We start from the raw sequence: 20451 nt of genomic DNA on the forward strand, positions 1-20451 counted from the left end.
GAGTAATGGGTGGCATTATCCTACCGTTGCGGAGGTCGAGTGGGTTCGGAAATACCCGTGAATCTCTGAGGATTATGATACTGATGTTTTATTCACAAATGTTTTAATACCCTTAAGCAAACTATAGTATTGGTTATGAAATAATGAATACACTTAAGGGGACTCGCTAGACGAGGTATAACATTTTTTTGGTTTTGGATAGATGTATCATACATCAAACTGCAGCTTTTTTTATATTCTAGAGCGCAGAGACCAGTTCAATCAACTAAAAAAATATGGCTGAAAAATATCGTAAAAAAGCACCATTGTATGTTTTCTTTTCAAGTTTTTTGAGTCATAACCATCATAGAATCGCTTGAAAATTCGCACATGGATAAAACATCACTTTTTACAAGGCGCAGAGTCATTAAATGTTTGTTAGTGGTACAATTTGTTTAAATAATAATGTGTTTATTAAAATCAAAATATATCACAAATTAATGCAAAATACGTCGAATAATTTTAACAGGAATATCAGAGGAAAATGAATGATCTATTGGTTAGCAGAGTATTTAACAAAAACTAGCAATTATTGAAAAAACTGGCTATCAATTCGACAGAATTTGAGCAGTTAGTTCAGTACTTTGCCGATAGGAGCGCCACTAACATTTACGGAAGCTTGTTTCATAGACCAACAATATTTTTTTGTTATTAAACCAGGACCGATTTAATCACAGTATATTTACTTATCCCTCCTAAAAAATGGATGACGTCACCCCAAAATTTTTCTGAATAAATCCTATCTAAATTGTATAAAATACGATGAGTATCTTCTTGTGATTTATCATTCCATTCATGTTTTTTGGATTTGCATATACAGGATGACCCCAAAAATTAATTAATGCGTAAATTTATTTTATTGATTTAATCAGGAACTACAGAACCCAATGGTTTGAAATCTTGCAAATGTTTTAAGGTTATATAGCATAATACATTTTTAGTCAAAATATATTTGCTTATCCCCTCTAAAAAATTGATGACGTCAGCTCAAAAGTTTGCCGAATAATCCTATTTAAAATGTACAAAATATGATGAGTCTTTTCTTGTAATTTATCATTCCATTCATATTTTTTGGATTCGGATACACAGAGTGACTCAAAAAATTTAATGAATGCGCAAATTTATTTTATTGATTTAAGGGTTCTATTTATTTGGTCAGTATTTATATGAATAAAACGCAAGTATTTTTAATAAAAATGGTCAGTATTTTGTGTATATTACGAGCAGTATAATATACATCATTTTCAATATAATATTGATTTGAGTAAAATAATAATTCATGTATGGTCAGTAATTTTATATCCTTTTATCAGTAAAAACTTTAGATACTGTTAGTAAAAAATAATTGAACGTCTTTAAAATACAATTTTATTTATTATATTAAATAAACAACAAATAAATGGTAGTAAATACATTTTTATAGGAACATACTATAAATGCAATTTAACGAAAAATATCATTGTCTTACAAATAAACGAAAAACTCTGTATCGATAAAACTTAACTGTAATTATTTCTTGTAAGAACATAACAAAAAATATAGGAATAATTGTCTTAAAAATGAAAAATAAACAATAAACTCTAAAATGTAATAAAATAAGAAATTACAGTCAATCAATTAAGAGAGCCCGTGTTTTTTGGGTCTCTCTCTTGACCGTTTTTTACCTATAGGTACTTGTTTGGCACTGGGAGGAGGTGCGACATATTTTAACCTAATGGATAATCCCATTATATGTTTACAAATATAATCCTTAAAAAAACTGGGACAAGTACATCGTCCATTCATCCAGTTTTCTTTGTTGTCTAGTAAAGTTACAATCCAAACTTTAAACGGTCGTTTTTTAAACTGGTCAAAACTATTCCACCTCATTTCTGTTACCTTCAAAATATCTTCTTGTGAAACACTAACCTCTTCATTTGCTGGACATTTTATAGGTTATGTTTTTGCCGCGAAACTACATACTGCCACATTACATTATAAAAAACAATTTTAATTAATTTACAGACGTTACAAATTAAAATACTGCTAGTTTGTCTTTAATACATTACCTAATATTTAAAATACTGACAAAATATAAATTTTACTGACCACATTTTCACTGATCATAAGCTACTGACCTCATCCAAAACAAACTTATTTCAAACTATAAAATACTGACCATTTATTAAATTTACGGACAAAAAACAATTTAAAATACTGACCACATAAATGACAGCCTTGATTTAATCAGGAACTACAAAACCTAATGCTTTGAAATCTAATGTGAAAAAAAAACATAATAGACATGCAGTCGTCACGTTTCCGATAGCGAGGGAAGTACTGTCTAAACTCTTTAGACCGATTTTTTTGATTTTTCCATTTCTCCATTTCTCAATTTTTCAATGTTTCAGTTTGGGATTTTTTCACTGTTTCGACTCTTTAATTTTCCTTCCATTTTTAGGTTTTTCAATATTTCAGCTTTGGAATTTTGCAATATTTCGTTTCTTCAATTTTTCAAAATTTTGATATTGTTTTCTCGGTTTTTAAATTTTAATTTTTCAGTTTTTAAGGTTTTAGGTTTTTAGATTTCTCACTATCTCGACTTTTCGATTTTTCAGTTCCATGATTTTTCAATTTGTCGAATTTTTAAATTTTAGATTTTTTGTTTTCTTTAATGTTTTGAGTTCTCGATCATTCGATTTTTTGAGTTTTCAGGCTTAGATTTTTTTGTTGTTCAATTCTTGGATTTTAAAAATTTTTGTTTAAATTTTCCTATTTATCAACTTACTGGGATTTCAATGTTTTGATTTTTTGATTGTTCAATTTCTTGATTTTTTGAATTTTTAGTTTTTGATACGATTTTTTTTTTTTAATTTTCAGTTTTGAATTTATTAACTTTACGATACTTCAGTTTTGCTCGATTTCGATTTCTCAATTTTTCGACATATTACTGTTGGGATTTTTCAATTTTTCGATTCTTCGATTTCTCGATTCTTCATATTTTCGGTTTCTCGAATTTCTTCATTTTTCGATTTCTCAATTTCAGTTTTACGATTTTTAAACTTTTTTGTTTTTCAGTTTTCAATTTTTGACGTTTCGAAATTTTTCGATTTCTCAATTTTTCGATTAACTGATTTTTTGATTTTCCCATTTCTCTATTTCTTGATTTTTCAATTCTTTCTTCAATTGTGATTTTTCAATTTTTCGATTTCTGAATATTTCAATGTTTCAGTTTTGGATTTTTTCACTTTTCCGATTCTTCAATTTTCTTTCCATTTTTCAGCCTGTCATAAATTATCATTATTCTTCATTATCGGCTTACGATGTTTTTATGACCCACGTCCGGTAGATTTAAACAAGAATTGCTGGTTGCGTTTAAGGCAATAAATGGCGCCCAATTCAAACTTGTCTCTCGCCTAGCGTTCCCCCTTAATAGAACGTTATAAAGCTCTGTTTTATTCCCCATTCTGATATTGTAAGGTTCCTACTGTTCTGATATAAAGTGGGATTTATAAACTTGCTGTTAACGTTAAAGTTTCCGTTGCAGTTGATGTTCCCGCTGAGGTTAATAAAATTATTGTATTATTATTATTCTTGACTAGTGATTTATATTCAATAAAATAAAAATAATTTAATCACGTCTGTCGTATGTAATAACAGAGGTGCGACTGAAGACTGAACTGAAAATCATTTATGGTACTCGTAATTTAAGACGAATAGTGATAACACTTATCAACCTGTAGACGTCAGAGTGAAATAGAAACTAAACTAAAAGATATTTTCTACAAATTGCAGTAACCGAATCACAATGCCGACGGTCCAAACTTTTTTATTGCTCTGACTTTCGCTTATTGAATAAAACACTGCATTTTATTTTGATTTTCGATGTTGTAATTCACATTTGGTTAATTATTACTTGTCTAGATCTATGGGAGGCTCAGGATGTAATGCTTAATATAAATACAAAATTTGACAACAATCGACCCAGTACTTTCAGAGATTATCTGTCTAATAAAAATCCGGGACGGCAGACAGACGAACAGACAGACAGACGGAAACGGTTGCTTACGGAAGTAAAAAATCAGGTTGACCTTGCGTCACGAAAACAAATGAAGCAAAACAATTTTTTTGGCGAATAATTAGAGCTTCTTGCACCCCTATACTTAATTTCAGTTGATTTGTGCAATTTCTCTACAAGAAATAAAAAATTTATAAATCGGTATTCAAAAAGTCCGTACTGGTCATTGAATTAGCATTCCCCATTTCAAAACCGTAACTATATTTGGACTTGTACCATGAAATAGAAGCAAAAACTACGAACTTCCCAAAACTGTATATAATTATTATCAGTGCTTGGAAAAAATCGACGTAGCAATAATTGGCATCCGTGAAAACTTCCCACGCCCACCTTCCTCGCCGCTTTACCCTTCGACCTCACCACCAGGCAAAAATCCGGTAGCTCCGGCCGGATTCCAAAAGGCCGGCCATGTCCTTGATCGTACTAACTTTTTCTCGATCCAGACATACCGCGCAAACCCATAATTATAAAGATCTAATAAATTAAAAGCCGATACGGCGACGCCCATCTAACGTATCTTCTGGTGTTGATTCCAGGCGAGACCACAACAGAAGCCATCGACAGCACTCCTCAATTACAAGCCACGAAGTTGGTGAGAAAACGTCGAATGGAGCGCATTACGAACAACAACGGGCCGACAGCGACTCCGGAATACGCGCTCCACAACAACAACAACAACCACGTCAAAAACGAGAGGCTGAGTCCGGGCACTCCGGACGTGTCGAGCCGATCTCGGTCCGTGACGCCGTCGTCGGTCTCGCACCCGGACACCCCGCCGGCGTCGGACGCCCACCCCCTGCCCCCGGTCTCCGGGAGGAACTACAGCGACTTCATGCGCAGCCTCGCCGCCAAATACAACAACGCGAATCCGAACGAGTGAGTGTTGCGAAGTTGTTGGGCGACCCGAATTGCGGTAACGCGGTTTTTTCAGCTACTTCAGCGCCGCCCGGAACGGCTTCCCCCCTCCGCTCGACCCGCGTTTCAAGCCGACCAACTTCCCGAACCTCATTCCCGCCCTTCAGCCGACGAAGGAGCCCGAAGCCGCCCCCAAGAAGACCGACTTTACCTCCCTGCTCAACCCTTTCGCCAATAGCCATATGTTCCCGCCGCTGATCGACATGTCCACGACCCAGACGCTGCTGGCCATGGTGCGGACGGCCAAAGAGGCCGAGCTTCAAGGGCTGCTGAAGAGCGTGAAGCGGCAGGACGCGTCGTCGCCCTTGGACCTGTCGGCGGCAGCGGCGCCGCCCTTGAAGAGGGCGCGGATGAAGACGTCGTCGTCGAGCAGCCCCAGCACTCTGTCGAAGCGAGCGCAATCGGAGAGCCCCAGACTGCACGAGGATGTGTCCAGCTGGACGGTGGACGATGTCTGCAATTTCGTGTCGAGCATCGATATCTGTGCGGAGTATGCGCAGGTAGGATTATTTTTTTTAATATGGTTTACCTCCGTTTACGGGCTCAGCTGACGGAGTCGACATGGTCGACTATATATATTTGTTTTTTAATGAGATGTAGCTTTTTCTACAAAATTTTATCAATTTCTATTTTTTTTTTTTGAAAATATGTGAATATATGAATTGTGTAACCGTAATTTACACACGATTTCGCGTAAGTCCGATTATTTTACTACTAGGGTTAGAATAATTCTCAATTTCTCAATTTTTGGGACCGGAAAAAAATCTATTTTTATTTTAGTTAAAAAAATATTAAAAAAAATAACGTCATAATGAAAATTGACGCACAGTTTTGTAAACAAATGGAATAGTTTTCAACAATTATTAATAAGATGTAATATATATTCCGTAAATTTTTACCCAGGGCAAAGTTTTATTAATTTTCGAAAACATTATTTTTCAAATTCTTGTAATGTTTTGAGTTCCAAAATATATGTTTTTTGGATTTTTACTTGCCGACCATAAACCATTATATTTTCTCGACATTTCATGACCCCTACAGTACGCAAACATAAGTTTCTCGTTTCCATTTCCATGTCTGCCTTCTGTCCGCATTTTGTTATTACATTTTTATTAGATAGATAGTCATCTAAACTACCGAACTAATTGTTGTCAAATTTTATATATACATTAGGAATATCATGAGGATGATGAAACGCTGACCAAAATTTATGTGGCCGTCTCCACCAACGATATGACATCATCTTCAACTTTTACACTCTTCCACTTGTATTTTTGTAAAATAAAAATCAAAATTGTATAAAAACATTTTACAAATTTGACTTTTAAATTTTAAAACCGAATGCTCTGAAACCTTACAAAGATATTAAGGTTATCCGAAACATGGTAAATCGTTAATCGAAATTTATCCGTTTACGACCCCCTTAAAAAATTGATGACGCCATCGCAAAATTTTACCGAATAAATCCTGTAAAAAGTGCTAAATATCATGAATTTATTATTCCATTCAAGAACCTTAGGGGTCCTTCATATTTTATCTTTGAAATAATTTTATTGAATCTTGGGGACCTCTAGCGTCGTTTTCATTGAAATCTTAAGATTCCATGTGTTTTATCTTTGAAATTAATTTGAAAAAAAAAACAGTAGACCGGGAGTATTTTCTTTCTGGAAGATTCTGAAAAGATCATTGGTTTCGTTATCTTTTAGTTTTGAAAAGAATTTGAAAAAAAATTTCGCGAATCCCTGGTGTTTTATTTTTGAAAGAGTTTGAAAGAATCTTTGGGACCTCTACCATTTTTTTTTAATATAATATGAAAGAATCTTAGGATTCACTCGTGTTCTACCTTTGAAATAATTTGAAAGAATCTTGGGGGAATTCAGCGCTTTTTTTTAAGAATATGAAGGAATCTTCGGGACTTTCGTGTTTTATTTTTGAAACAATTTGAAAAGATATTGGAAATTTCTGTTTTGCTTTTGAAATGATTTAATCTCTTTATTATGGTGTTTTATTTTTAAAAGAATGTTGGTACCTACAATTTGTTTTACTTTAAATATGTGAAAGAATATTAGGGATCCATTGTGTTTTACTTTTTAAAGAATTAAAAAAAAAACGTGAGAATCCCCGCTGTATTATTTTTGAAAGAGTTGGAAAAAACCTTGGGACCCCTTAGTGTTTTCTTTTTAGAAGAGTTTGAAAGAATCTTGGGGGCACCTAGAGTTTTTTTTAAGAATATGCAAAAATCTTCGGTGTTTGTGTGTTTTATTTTCGAAAAAATTTGAAAAGATTTTGGAAATTCTTAGGGTCTTGTTTTCGAAGTAACTTTAACGAATCTTGGGGACTCCTAGTGTCTTTGTTTAAATATGTGGAATAATGTTAAGTGTACCTCGTGCTTTACTTTTGAAACAATTGAAAAAAATCGCGGGAATTCTCGGTGTTTTATTTTTGAAAGAGTTTGAAAGAATCTTTGAGACCTCTACCATTTTTTTCTTAATACATGAAAGAATCTTAGGACTCGCTCGTGTTCTACCTTTGAAATAATTTGAAAGAATCTTGGGGGAATTCAGCGCTTTTTTTTTAAGAATATGAAGGAATCTTCGGTGCTTTTGTGTTTTATTTTTGAAACAATTTGAAAAGATATTGTAAATTTCTGCTTTGCTTTTGAAACAATTTTAATTTCTTTATTATGGTGTTTTATTTTTAAAAGAACCTTGCGACTTTCCGTTTGGTTTCCTTTAAATATGTGAAAGAATATTAGGGATCCATTGTGTTTTACTTTTTAAAGAATTAAAAAAATCTTGACAATCCCCGATGTATTATTTTTGAAAGAGTTGGAAAAAACCAATCTTTGGAGCACTTAGAGTTTTTTTTTAAGAAAATGCGAAAATCTTCGGAGATTGTGTTTAATTTTTGAAAAAATTTGAAAAGATTTGGGAATTGTTAGGGTCTTGTTTTCGAAATAATTTTCAAGAATCTTGGGGACCCCTAGTGTCTTTGTTTAAATATGTGGAATAATGTTAGGGGTATCTTGTGCTTTACTTTTGAAACTTCTGGATTTGTGTTTTATTTTTGAAAAAATTTGAAAAGATTTTGGGAATTCTTAGGGTCTTGTTTTCTAAATAATGTTAAAAATCTTGGGGACCTCTAGTGTCTTTGTTTAAATATGTGGAATAAATTCGGGGTACCTTGTGCTTTACTTTTGAAATAATTGAAAAAAACTTCGGGGATTCCCGGTGTTTTATTTTTGAAAAACAATCCTAGAGACCTCTGGTGTTTCCTTCATTGATGAAAGAATCTTCAGATCCCTTGTAATTTTTTTGTTTATAATATAGCAAAGGATCTTAGGATCTCCGGTGTTTTACGTTTGAAATATTTTGAAGAAAACCTCGACTCTTTCTGGAAGAGTCTGGAAAGATCATTGGTGTCGTTTATCTTTTAATTTTGAAAATCCCCGGTGTTTTATTTGTGAAAGAGTTTGAAATAATTTTTGGGACCTCTACCATCTTTTTCTTAATATATGAAAGAATCTTAGGACTCACTCGTGTTCTATCTTTAAAATAATTTGAAAGAATCTGGGAGGGGGTTCAGCGATTTTTTTAAAGAATATGAAGAAATCTTCACAGCCTATGTGTTTTATTTTTTAAAGAATTTGAAAAGATCGATCTTGGCAATTCCTAGTGTTTTGTTTTTGAAATATTTTAAAGAATCTGGGGAGACTTTTAATCTGTTTATTATGGTGTTTTATTTTTAAAAGAATCTTGGGACCTTGAGTTTCTGTTATTTTAATTATTTGAGAAAATCTTACGGATCGCTTGTGTTTTACTTTGTAAAGAATTAAAAAAAATCTCGTGAATCCCGGGTGTTTTAATTTTGAAAAAGTTTGAAAAAACCTTAGGGATCCCTAGTGTTTTCTTTTAGAAGAATTTGAAAAAATCATGGAAGCATCTAGAATCTTTTTTAAGAATATGCAGAAATCTTCGGGGGTTTGGTGTTTTATTTTTGAAAAAATTGGAAAAGATCTTGGAAATTCTTGGGGCCTTATTTTTGAAATAATTTTAAAGAATCTTGGGGACCTCTAGTGTCTTTCGTTAAATATGTGAAAAAATGTTTAATGTATTTTGTGTTTTATTTTTGAAATAATTAGAAAAAAACCTTGGGTGTTCCGGATGTTTAATTTTTGAAAAATAATTCTCGAAACTCCTGGTGCCTTTTTCATTGATGAAAAAATCTTCACATCCCTTGTGATCATTTTTTTTAATATGGGAAAGAATTTTAATCCCAAGTGTTTTCTTTCTGGACGAGTCTGAAAAGATCATTGGTGTCGTTTATGTTTTAGTTTTGAAAAAAAATTGAAAAAAATTGGGAATCCCCGGTGTTTTATTTTTGAAAAAGTTTGAAAAAACCTTGGGGATCCCTAGTGTTTTCTTTTTAGAAGAATTTGAAAGAATCTTGGAAGCATCTAGAATCTTTTTTAAGAATATGCAGAAATCTTCGGGGGTTTGGTGTTTTACAATTGAAAAAATTGGAAAAGATCTTGGGAACTCTTGGGGTCTTGTTTTTGAAATAATTTTAAAGAATCTTGGAGACCTCTAGTGTCTTTCGTTAAATATGTGAAAAAATGTTAGGGATATTTTATGTTTTACTTTTGAAATAATTAGAAAAATGCCTTGGGCGTTCCGGGTGTTTAATTTTTGAAAAATAATTTTCGAGACCTCTGGTATCTTTTTCATTGATGAAAAAATCTTCACATCCCTTGTGATCTTTATTTTTAATATGGGAAAGAATTTTAACCCCGAGTGTTTTCTTTCTGGAAGAGTCTGAAAAGATCATTGGTGTCGTTTATCTTTTAGTTTTGAAAAAAATTTGGAAAAACCTTGGGGATCCCTAGTGTTTTCTTTCTAAAAGAATTTGAAAGAATCTTGGAAGCATCTAAAATATTTTTTAAGAATATGCAGAAATCTTCGGGGGTTTGGTGTTTTATTTTTGAAAAAATTGGAAAAGATTTTGGAAATTCTTGGGGTCTTGTTTTTGAAATAATTTTAAAGAATCTTGGAGACCTCTAGTGTCTTTCGTTAAATATGTGAAAAAACGTTTGGTGTATTTTGTGTTTTACTTTTGAAATAATTAGAAAAAAACCTTGGGAATTCCGGGTGTTTAATTTTTGAAAAACAATTCTCGAGACCCCTGGTATCTTTTTCATTGATGAAAAAATCTTCACATCCCTTGTGATCTGTATTTTTAATATGGGAAAGAATTTTAACCCCGAGTGTTTTCTTTCTGGAAGAGTCTGAAAAGATCATTGGTGTCGTTTATCTTTTAGTTTTGACAAAAATTTGAAAAAAATTGGGAATCCCTGGTGTTTTATTTTTGAAAGAGATTAAAAAAAACCTTGGGGATCCCTAGTGTTTTCTTTTTAAAGGAATGTGAAAGAATTTTGGAAGCATCTAGAATATTTTTTAAGAATATGCAGAAATCTTCGGGGGTTTGGTGTTTTATTTTCGAAAAAATTGGAAAAGATGTTGGGAATTTTTGGGGTCTTGTTTTTGAAATAATTTTAAAGAATCTTGAGGACCTCTAGTGTCTTTCGTTAAATATGTGAAAAAATGTTTGGTGTATTTTGCGTTTTACTTTTAAAATAATTAGAAAAAAACCTTGGGCGTTCCGGGTGTTTAATTTTTGAAAAACAATTCTCGAGACCCATGGTATTTTTTCATTGATGAAAAAATCTTCACATTCCTTGTAATCTTTATTTTTAATATGGGAAAGAATTTTAACCCCAAGTGTTTTCTTTCTGGAAGAGTGAAAAGATCATTGGTGTCGTTTATCTTTTAGTTGTGAAAAAAATAAAAAAAAAAAAATCCGGAATCCCCGGTGTTTTATTTTTGAGAGAGTTTGAAAGAATCTTTGGGACCTCTACCATCTTTTTCTTAATATATGAAAGAATCTTGGGGCCGTTCAGCGCCTTTTTTTTAAGAATATGAAGGAACCTCCGGAGCCTTTGTGTTCTATTTTTGAACGAATTTGAAAGTATCGTAAAAAGTCCTAGTGTTTTGTTTTTGAAATAATATTAAAGAATCTCTTTTTTTTTATTTAGGAACGAGTCAAAGAATTTCTCTAAATTGTTGTACCTCTTTAGTAATTTTGCTGGTCATTCTTGCGGAATTACTTACATAACGAAGTGTTCAACAATTCGAAAATTATTCTCTTTAGACGCTTTATTTAAATTATAAACATAATTACATTCGATTAAAATCAGTATTCCATATTAGTAATTAATTAGACGAGTTTAATTTAATTAGAGTAATTATTTTATTAATTAATTGGGTAAAGTATACTTTTTGACACAAGTTACATACAAATCAAGTACAATCAGAATTAATTGACCCGTTAGAATTAAAAGCTTTATTTAATTATATTTATAAGAAAAAGCGAAATTAATGTTTAATGACTCATTACTTGTTGGCACCGATTGTATTTAATTGATTTTAATCTATAATTATTTCCGTAGAAACAATATAATAAACAATTCTCTGTAAAAAACTTACGCTTTAATTAAATCGCAGATACCCAAGCAATTTTAAATATTAGCTACAATAATTCACCGGTGACAAATATCCGAAAAATTTAGCTTATTAATCTTCGAAATGGATACTTTTAATCACCGATTTATTAGAAAATTACTGTCATTTCAGAAATTACGACCGTCCGATAATTGACTGGCCAGAGAGCCCATACTTCACTAATTAATTACCGAATGTGAAGAAATGCATATATACGTTACTCATTGCATCGTAAAGCCGCGTTATTGCTCGTTTTGTGCTTTACGGTTTCGGTGGAAGTCATCATTCCCTGAATGTTAATCAGCAATAAAAATCGAATTTTTTGTTCGGTGGAATTTTCGTGCACCTCCATTATGAAATATGGACGGACGCTTTTTGCCCATCGGCACCGAAGAAGGTCAGTGTTTCCGGTCTGAGGTCACGTCGAAATCACCACGAAAATTGGCCTGCTGACGCCGCAAAATCGATTTTATAGCCTGCATCGCTATCTATAGGAAGCCGCAGATTAAAATTGTTGAGTCCCTACGGGTCACTCCGTGATTCATTATTATTTATACGTTTTAACCAGCACCTTGGTACAAATCATTAAATTAACTCTCCTTTCACTGTGCACACGGTGAAATGCTATAATCATCATCATACAGTAGATCATAAAGTATGAGTAAATATGCAATTATGATAATCCTTAAATGTAATGGACGTATCGCTTCTGCGGAGCGAGCACTTATGAAACTTAATATCGGTTCAGCTTAACGAGTTATTCTACGAAATTAGGTGTAGTCGATGAAAGCCGCTGGGACAGGACGAGGTCTAATGTGAAATTTAATCCGGGGTGAGTCTGAAGGAGGTAGATCGTGCAATTTACGACGTCTTTGTCAGAGAACAAACGTAAAACTTAGGTTTTAATCGAAATTATGAGGAAAAAATGTCCAATAACGGTTTGTTACCATCCGGTGATTCGAACTCCGACCCCCACAACCTTTAAGCAGGACGTACATCGAGAACGGAACGGATAAAGTATGATTTTTTTTTTTATTTCTTAGTTTCTCGATTTTTTGATTTCTCAACTTTGAAATGAAGAATTGTGACATAAAAAAATTGTTAAATCGAAGAAAAAGGACAAACGAAAAACAAAAATCGGCACAGACGCCCGACAGACAGGTAAACAGACAGACAAACGGAGACGTCGAGAAAACATGGACTCGATTAAATTAAATTGATTAAAAATCGTATTTAGCGTTGCTACGCTTTTCCCAAAGACTCTAATTTCACTTTAATTTTCCGTCCTCGTTGATATCTGAATTAGATCTCTCCGACCTCCGCTCAAATTCTAACAAGAATGCTGTTAACATTAATTTATTCCGCACCTCCGCCATAAATTAAATTACTTTTAATAATTTTCCCAAATTATGTGGGCACGTCAGATTTCCTAAATTATTATCTAATTAGATAAACTGAAGCGTTAATTTAATTTTCGATCGTTCGAAGCACGTTAGGTATTTCGCACGACGTTGTTCGTTTTAATTAAATTCCTAATTAAACGAAATTAAGGCGGTAGTGTCTGGACTAATTGAAATAACGAACCAGTTACGGATTTTGTCTACGAATATTGTTAAATCCGTACTGACGATGTTATGAAAGAGAGTGAAACGGATAATCGCCAAGTGAATTATATGGTTTTAAATTAAGTTAATGAAGGTGGAATGGTGATTGATGAGTTGAATGATTAATTCGTAGTTGGTAAACAAAAATCAACGGCAATTGCAGCCGCTTCTCATTAGACGGTTCTGTTTCAGCGATAGCGTAATAAATTTAAATTTGGAATTATTATGTCAGGTCGGGGTAATCGCAGAAGGTGGGGTCCGACGCCATCGCCGAGGGCGAATATTTTCGGGAAAATTACAGGCCCCGAAATGGCTAGAAATCATAGAAATTTGCATAACGTTCGGACACGATTCGGTTTTTAAGTGGAATTTATAAAATTGGTGTTGACGTTGAAGTTCCCGTTGCAGTTGTTGTTCCCGTTGACTTTGCCAAGTTGCCGTTGATAGTAACTTACGAGGCAAAATGGAGCCCCGCCCACCCACCCTGTCTCAATTGTGATGATTTTTTTTTATTCGTCGTGAGCCAAGAAGGCGGAGCTTAACTGCAAAATCCTTATTTCTCTACGAGAAATTAAAAACATGTTTTTGAGTATCGTCTTGTTCAAAGAATACTATGTATATTAAGAAAAAAATAAAGGCTAAGATTAGGCTCCACCCATACCCACCCTGATCTCAATTCTCAATTGTGATGAATTTTTCATTCGTTGTCAGATCGAGGGGCGGGGCTTAATTGCAAGATGCATATTTGTCTACATTTTACTATTCTAAACATGTTTTAAGTTTCCTGTTCTGAAAAGACGACTACTTATATTAAGAAAAAAAGGCCTTTTTGTTTTAATATGTGAAGACTTCTTTCCACAACATGAAACTTACAACATGTTTAAAATGGAAATTTTATTTTTCGCTTTTTCTAGTTTTTGATTTTCAGTTTATCGATTTTCTAATTTTTTTCTGATTTTTCGACTTCGATTTTTCGGCTTTTCGATTTATCAATTTTTCAACTTTCGATTTCTGAAGTTTTCGATGTTTCAGTTTTCGGATTTTTCAGTTTTCTATTCCTCAATTTTTCAATATTTCAATGTTGGGATTTTTCCATTTTTTCGATACTTTAATATCTCGGTTTTTCAAATTTTTGATAATTCGATTTTTTGATTCTTCCATTTTTCTATAAATTTTCGGTTTTCTGATTTCTCAGTTTCTTGATAAATTGATTTTTGATTCCTCAATTTTTCGATATATCAATTTTTCAATGTTTCGACTTTTCGATATTTTGATTTTCTCATTTTTTGACTTTCCAACGTTTTGATTTCTTGATTTCTCGATTTTTCGATTCTTCAATTATTTCGATTCCATTTTTTAATTTTTGACGATCCTAATTTTCGATTTTTTTAAATTCTCAATTTCTCAATTAATTGGTTTTTTGTTTTTTCGAACTTTCGATTTCTCGATGTTTCACGTTTTGATTTTCAATTTTTTTATTTTCTCATTTCTGGACTTATCAATGTTTCGATTTCTCGATTTTTTGATTTTTCAGTTTTTAAATCCTTCGATTTTTCAATTTTTGTTTTTTCAAGTTTTTGATTTTTCAGTTTTTCAGATTTTTTGCTTTTTCGATTTCTGGATTTTTCAATTTTTTGATATCTAATTTTTTGATGTTTCAATTTTGGGATTTTTTAATTCTTCGATAATTCAGTTTTGGGGTTTTTCATTATTTCTATTCTTTATATTTTCGATTCTTCGATTTCTCGATTTTTACTTCTTCGATTTTTAAGTTTTCAGTTTTCGATTTTTCAATTTTTTGATTTTTCAGTTTTTCGACTTTTCAATTTTTTGATTTCTTGGTTTCTCGATGCGAAAAAACATTGAGAAACCGCGATTCGATTGTTTAATTTGCCGAACTTCCGATTTTTCAGTTTTTTGATTTTTCGATTTATCGATTTTTTTAATTTCAAAATTTTATAATTTTTTTTTTGTTTTAAATTTTTCATTTTTTAAGTTTTCGATTTTTCGGTTTTGGACTATTTCCATTTCTGTATGTAGTAGTTTTGGAATTTTTCGATGTTTCGATTTTCCGAATTTTCGGATTTTCGATTTTTAGATTTTTCGATTTTTCAGTTTTTCGAGGTTTCGATTTATAAATTTTACTTTATTTCAGTTTTGGAATTTTTTCAAATTCTCGAATTTTCAGTTTTTCTATTCCTCCAGTTTTTCACTGTTTGGATTTCTCGATTTTTGGATTTTTTAGTTTTTAAATCTTTCGATTTTTCGAAATTTCAATTTTTGTTTTTTTAAGGTTTTGATTTTTCAGTTTTTCAGATTTTTTGCTTTTTCGATTTTTGGATTTTTCAATTTTTTGATGTCTAGTTTTTTGATGATACAATTTTGGGATTTTTCAATTTTTCGATATTTCAGTTTTGGGGTTTTTCATTATTTCTATTCTTTATATTTTCGATTTTTCGATTTCTCGATTTTTATTTCTTCGATTTTTCAGTTTTCGATTTTTTAATTTTTTGATTTTTCAGTTTTTCGAGTTTTCAATTTTTCGATTTCTTGGTTTCTCGATGCGAAAAAACATTGGGAAACCAAGATTCGATTGTTCAATTTCCCGAACTTCCGATTTTCCAGTTTTTTGATTTATCGATTTTTTTTTTATTTCAAAATTTTATTTATTTTTTTGTTTTATATTTTTTAATTTTCAAGTTTTCGATTTTTCGCTTTTAGACTATTTCAATTTCTGTATGTACTAGTTTTGGAATTTTTCCATGTTTCGATTTTTGGAATTTTCGGGTTTTCGATTTTTAAATTTTTCGATTTTCCAGTTTTTCGAGGTTTCGATTTATAAATTTTACTTTATTTCAGTTTTGTAATTTTTTCAAATTCTCGATTTTTCAGTTTTTCGATTCCCGAGTTTTCAATGTTTGGATTTCTCGATTTTTCAATTCTTCATTTTTCCGATGTTTTAGTTTTTCAATTTTTCAAATTTGAAGATTTTTCGATTTCTCGATTTTCCAGTTCTTCAACATTCCTATTTTTGAATTTTTCGAATTTTTAAAATGTCTGATTTCTCGATATTTCAATTTTTTGATTTTTAAGTTTTTCGATTTTTCAATTCTTCGATTTCTCCTAGATTTGTCGAAATTTCGATATTTCGATCTTTCAATTGTTCAGTTTCCTATTTTTTGAATGTTTTTGATTTTTCAGTTTTTTTGCCTTTTCGATTTCTGGATTTTTCAATTTTTCGATGTCTAATTGTTTGAATATTTCAATTTTGGGATTTTTCAATACATATTTCAATTCTTCGATTTTTCGTTGTCCTGATCTTTACTTTTTCAATTTTGCAATATTTTGATTTTTAAATTTAAAATTTTTCAATTTTAGAGTTCTTAGTTTTTCAATTTTTTAAATTTTTAAATTTTCCCATTTTTGACGTTTCTAAATTTTCGGTTTTTGATTTCTCGGTTTCTCGATTAATGGATTTTTTGATTTTTCAACTTTTGAATTTCTCAATTATTCGATATTTTAATTTTAGGGTTTGTCAGTTTTTTATTCTCCAGTTTTCCATTTACTCAATTTTCAATACTTCGATGTTTCACTGTTGGCATTTTTCAATTTTGGGATTCTTTAATTTCTCGATTCTTCAAATTTTCGATTTCTCGATTTTTTCATATTTCAATTTCTCAAATTTCCGTTGTTTCAGTTTTACAATTTTTCAATTTTCCGATTTTTAAAGTTTTCGATTTTTCAATTTTTCAATTTTTAACGTTTCTAAATTTTCGATTTTTTGATTTCTCAATTTTTCGATTAATCGATTTTGTTGTTTTGACTTTTCGATTTCTCGATTGATTTTTCACATTATGATTTTAAATTTTTCGTTTTTTCCATTTGTTGACTTTTCAGTGCTTGGATTTCTCGATTTTTCGACTTTTTAGTGTTCAGTCGTTCAATTTTTCGAATTGTCAATTTTTGTTTGTCAGGTTTTTGATTTTTCAATTTTTCGATTTTTTAAATTTCTGGTTTTTCCACTTCTATTTTCAAACTTAGATTTTTCGTTTATATTTTGCCCTTTTTTCTTAATATAAACTATTAAATTATATTATATTGAACAACATGATACTCAAAAACATGTTTTTAATTTCTTGTAAAGAAATAAGTATTTTGCAGTTAAGCTCCGCCCCTTTGGTTTACGGCGAATAAAAAAAATCATCACAATTGAGATAGGGTGGGTGGGCGGGCTTAAATTTTGCTGTTTTGTTTTAATCTGTGTAGGCTTCTTTTCGCAACATGAAACTTAAAACATGTTTAAAAGGGAAAATTTGTGTTAGGAAATATCGATTTTGCAAATAGGCTCCGCCCCATAATTGCAAAATCCATATTTCCTTGCAAAAAGTACCATTTTAACCATGTTCTAAGTTTCTTGTTATGAAAAGATAGCTATGTATATTAAGAAAAAAAAAAGCAAATATAAGCCCCGCCCACCCGCCCTTTCTCAATTCTGATGATTTTTTTATTCGTCGTAAGCCGAGGGGCGGAGTTTAATTGTAAAATCCTTATTTTTTTACTAGAAATTACCATGAGAAATATGTTCTTAAGTAATCGTGTTATTTAACTACAGTGTAGAAAATGATGACAGTTATTTAAAATATGGGAGTTTCGGTGAACACGTGATTAAATGGCTTGATATTAGTGGACCTCATTATCTCTATCAAAATTTAGTTGTCAGCACTGGACACTACCGCAGTTTGATTGGTTGAAAATCTAACATCAACGGCAACGTCAACGGCGAATTTATAAATCGACCTTTACAGTCCGTCGTGGGCGGACCGTCTTGCGGAAAACCGTCCGTCCATCCGTCCGTCCGTCTGCGACAGCATCGCATAATTAATTACCGCGCATTAGCCGCGACCCGACTTGGCCGTTCCGAGGAGCGAGAGCGGCGGCGCATGGTCGAGTTGATCGCAATAAAGGCGAGATAACCCATGGTATCGCAAAGGTATCGCAACCCATGACCGGAACGGCGTTGTGGTTGAAATTCAATTGTACGACCGTCCAGTGTCGGTCCGGTCCAGTAGGCCGCGTCCGTTGCCCGCTCACTTTGATTGAGTTTTTATGGGCGCGAGTAATGGGAGTCTCGATAAGCGCTTTTTGTGGGACGGTGGGAACGTCCAGCAGCGTGTGAATTCCGAATTATTTCTGAAATTTCGCTCGAGTCACAATGGCGTCACGAATCGGAGACGTAATCTGGCAATTTCGAACGGATTTGATCTATATCGGACTTACTTATGGTATGCTTCACGCTGCCACAATGGTACAGATGTGTTCGCGCGTAAACTCTTGTACGTGATGGCGAGGAAGCGTGGAACGTGACCGTGGGCCTTTTGAGGATGTGCGGCCGGACTTGTTCGAGGCTTATGTAACATTTGTAGACGGAGCTTTTGTGCGCGGGAGAGCGACGCGAGTCGCCGAGCGCGGACGGAAGGAGCGGAGTTTAGAGGATTTTCGACGAGAGTTAATGACTAAATTTGTTGGACGTATCTTTAGTCTTCTCTACAATTTTCTAGCTCTCATTTTAAATTTTTAACATTGTTCATTTTTCGACTTGGATTTGTCGATTTTACAATTTTTCTATTTCTAATTTTTCGATATTTTAGTTTTGTGATACATACCAAAAAATTGGTCTAAAGAGTTTAGACAGTACTTCCCTCGCTGTCGGAAACGTGACGACTGCATGTCTATTATGTTTTTTTTTCGCAGTAGATTTCATTTTTTTTTTTGAGTCACCCGGTATATACAAATTCAAAAACTATGAATGGAATGATAAATCACAAGAAAAGACTCATCATATTTTGTACATTTTAGATAGGATTTATTTACCAAAATTTTGTGGTGACGTCATAAATTTTTTAGGGGGGATGAGCAAATACATTTTGATCAAAAACTTACTATGCTTATGATAACTTTAAAACACCTTCAAGATTTCAAAGCATTCGGTTCTGTAGTTCCTGAGTAAATCAATAAAATAATTTCACTATTGCTGTCCTTTATTTTTTCGATTTTTCGACTTTCTGATTTTTCAATTTTTCGATTTTTCAGTTTTTTGACTTTTCAATTTTTCAATGCGAAAAACATTGAGAAACCAAGATTCAATGGTTCAATTTCCCGAACTTCCGATTTTCCAGTTTTTCGAAGTTTCAATTTCTCAATGTTTTGATTTCTCAATCTTACTTTATTTCAGTTTTGGAATTTTTTCAATATCTCGATTTTTCAGTTTATCGATTCCTCAGTTTTTCAATGTTTGGATTTCTCAATTTTTCAATTCTCCAATTTTTCGGTGTTTTAATTTTTCAGTTCTTCAATATTTCTATTTTTGAATTTGTCAATATTTCAATTTTTTGATTTTTAAGTTTTTCGATTTTTCAATTATTCGATTTCTCCTAGATTTGTCGAAATTTCCATATTTCGATCTTTCAATTGTTCAGTTTTCTATTTTTCGAGTGTTTTTGATTTTTCAGTTTTTCAGATTTTTTGCCTTTTCAATTTTTCGATGTCTAATTTTTTGATGCGTCAATTTTTCGATATTTCAGTTTTGGACTTTTCAATATTTCCATTGTTCGATTTTTCAATTTCGGGATCTTTACTTTTTCAATTTTGCAATATTTCGATTTTTAAATTTAAAATTTTTCAATTTTAGGTTTCTCAGTTTTTCGATGTTTCGCATTTTTGATGCTTCGATTTCTGGATTTTTCGATTTCTCAATTTTTCGATTTTTAAATTTTCCCATTTTTGACGTTTCCAAATTTTCGGGTTTTGATTTCTCGGTTCGTGGATTAATGGATTTTTTGATTTTTCAACTTATTAATTTCTCAATTATTCGATATTTTAATTTTAGGATTTGCCAGTTTTTTAATTCCTCAGTTTTCCATTTTCTCAAATTTTCGATGTTTCAGTGTTGGGATTTTTCAATTTTGCTATTCTTCAATTTTTCGCTTTTTAAAGTTTTCAATCTTTCAATTTTTCAATTTTTGACGTTTCTAAATTTTCGATTTTTTAATTTCCCAATTTCTCGATTAATCGATTGTGTTTTTTTGACTTTTCGATTTCTCGATTGATTTTTCACGTTATTATTTTCAATTTTTCGATTTTTTCATTTCTCGACTTTTCACTGGGTTTTTGATTTTTCAGTTTTTCAAATTTTTTTTTCGATTTCTCGATTTCTAAATTTTTCGGTAGGTATCTAATTTTTTGAAGTGTCAATTTTGAAATTTTTCAATTTTTCAATATT

The 20451-nt window shown here is 32.0% G+C and overlaps 1 protein-coding gene across 5 annotated transcripts in view; it reads left to right on the forward strand.

The window, feature by feature from the left end:
• The window catches only part of LOC135133376 (uncharacterized), a 279871-nt gene that overhangs the window by 212239 nt on the left and 47181 nt on the right, over positions 1–20451 (forward strand). For all 5 annotated transcript variants that reach the window (XM_064061771.1, XM_064061773.1, XM_064061772.1 and 2 more), the window contains 2 exons: positions 4633–4972; positions 5028–5511. In XM_064061771.1, the coding sequence (XP_063917841.1) occupies positions 4633–4972; positions 5028–5511 (824 nt within the window). The remainder of the gene's footprint in view (positions 1–4632; positions 4973–5027; positions 5512–20451) is intronic.

Source organism: Zophobas morio, unplaced genomic scaffold, assembly GCF_036711695.1.
Source record: "Zophobas morio isolate AGI-343-1 ecotype UQ-CSIRO unplaced genomic scaffold, CSIRO_AGI_Zmor_V1 ptg000021l, whole genome shotgun sequence".
Taxonomy (NCBI): Eukaryota; Metazoa; Arthropoda; class Insecta; order Coleoptera; family Tenebrionidae; genus Zophobas; species Zophobas morio.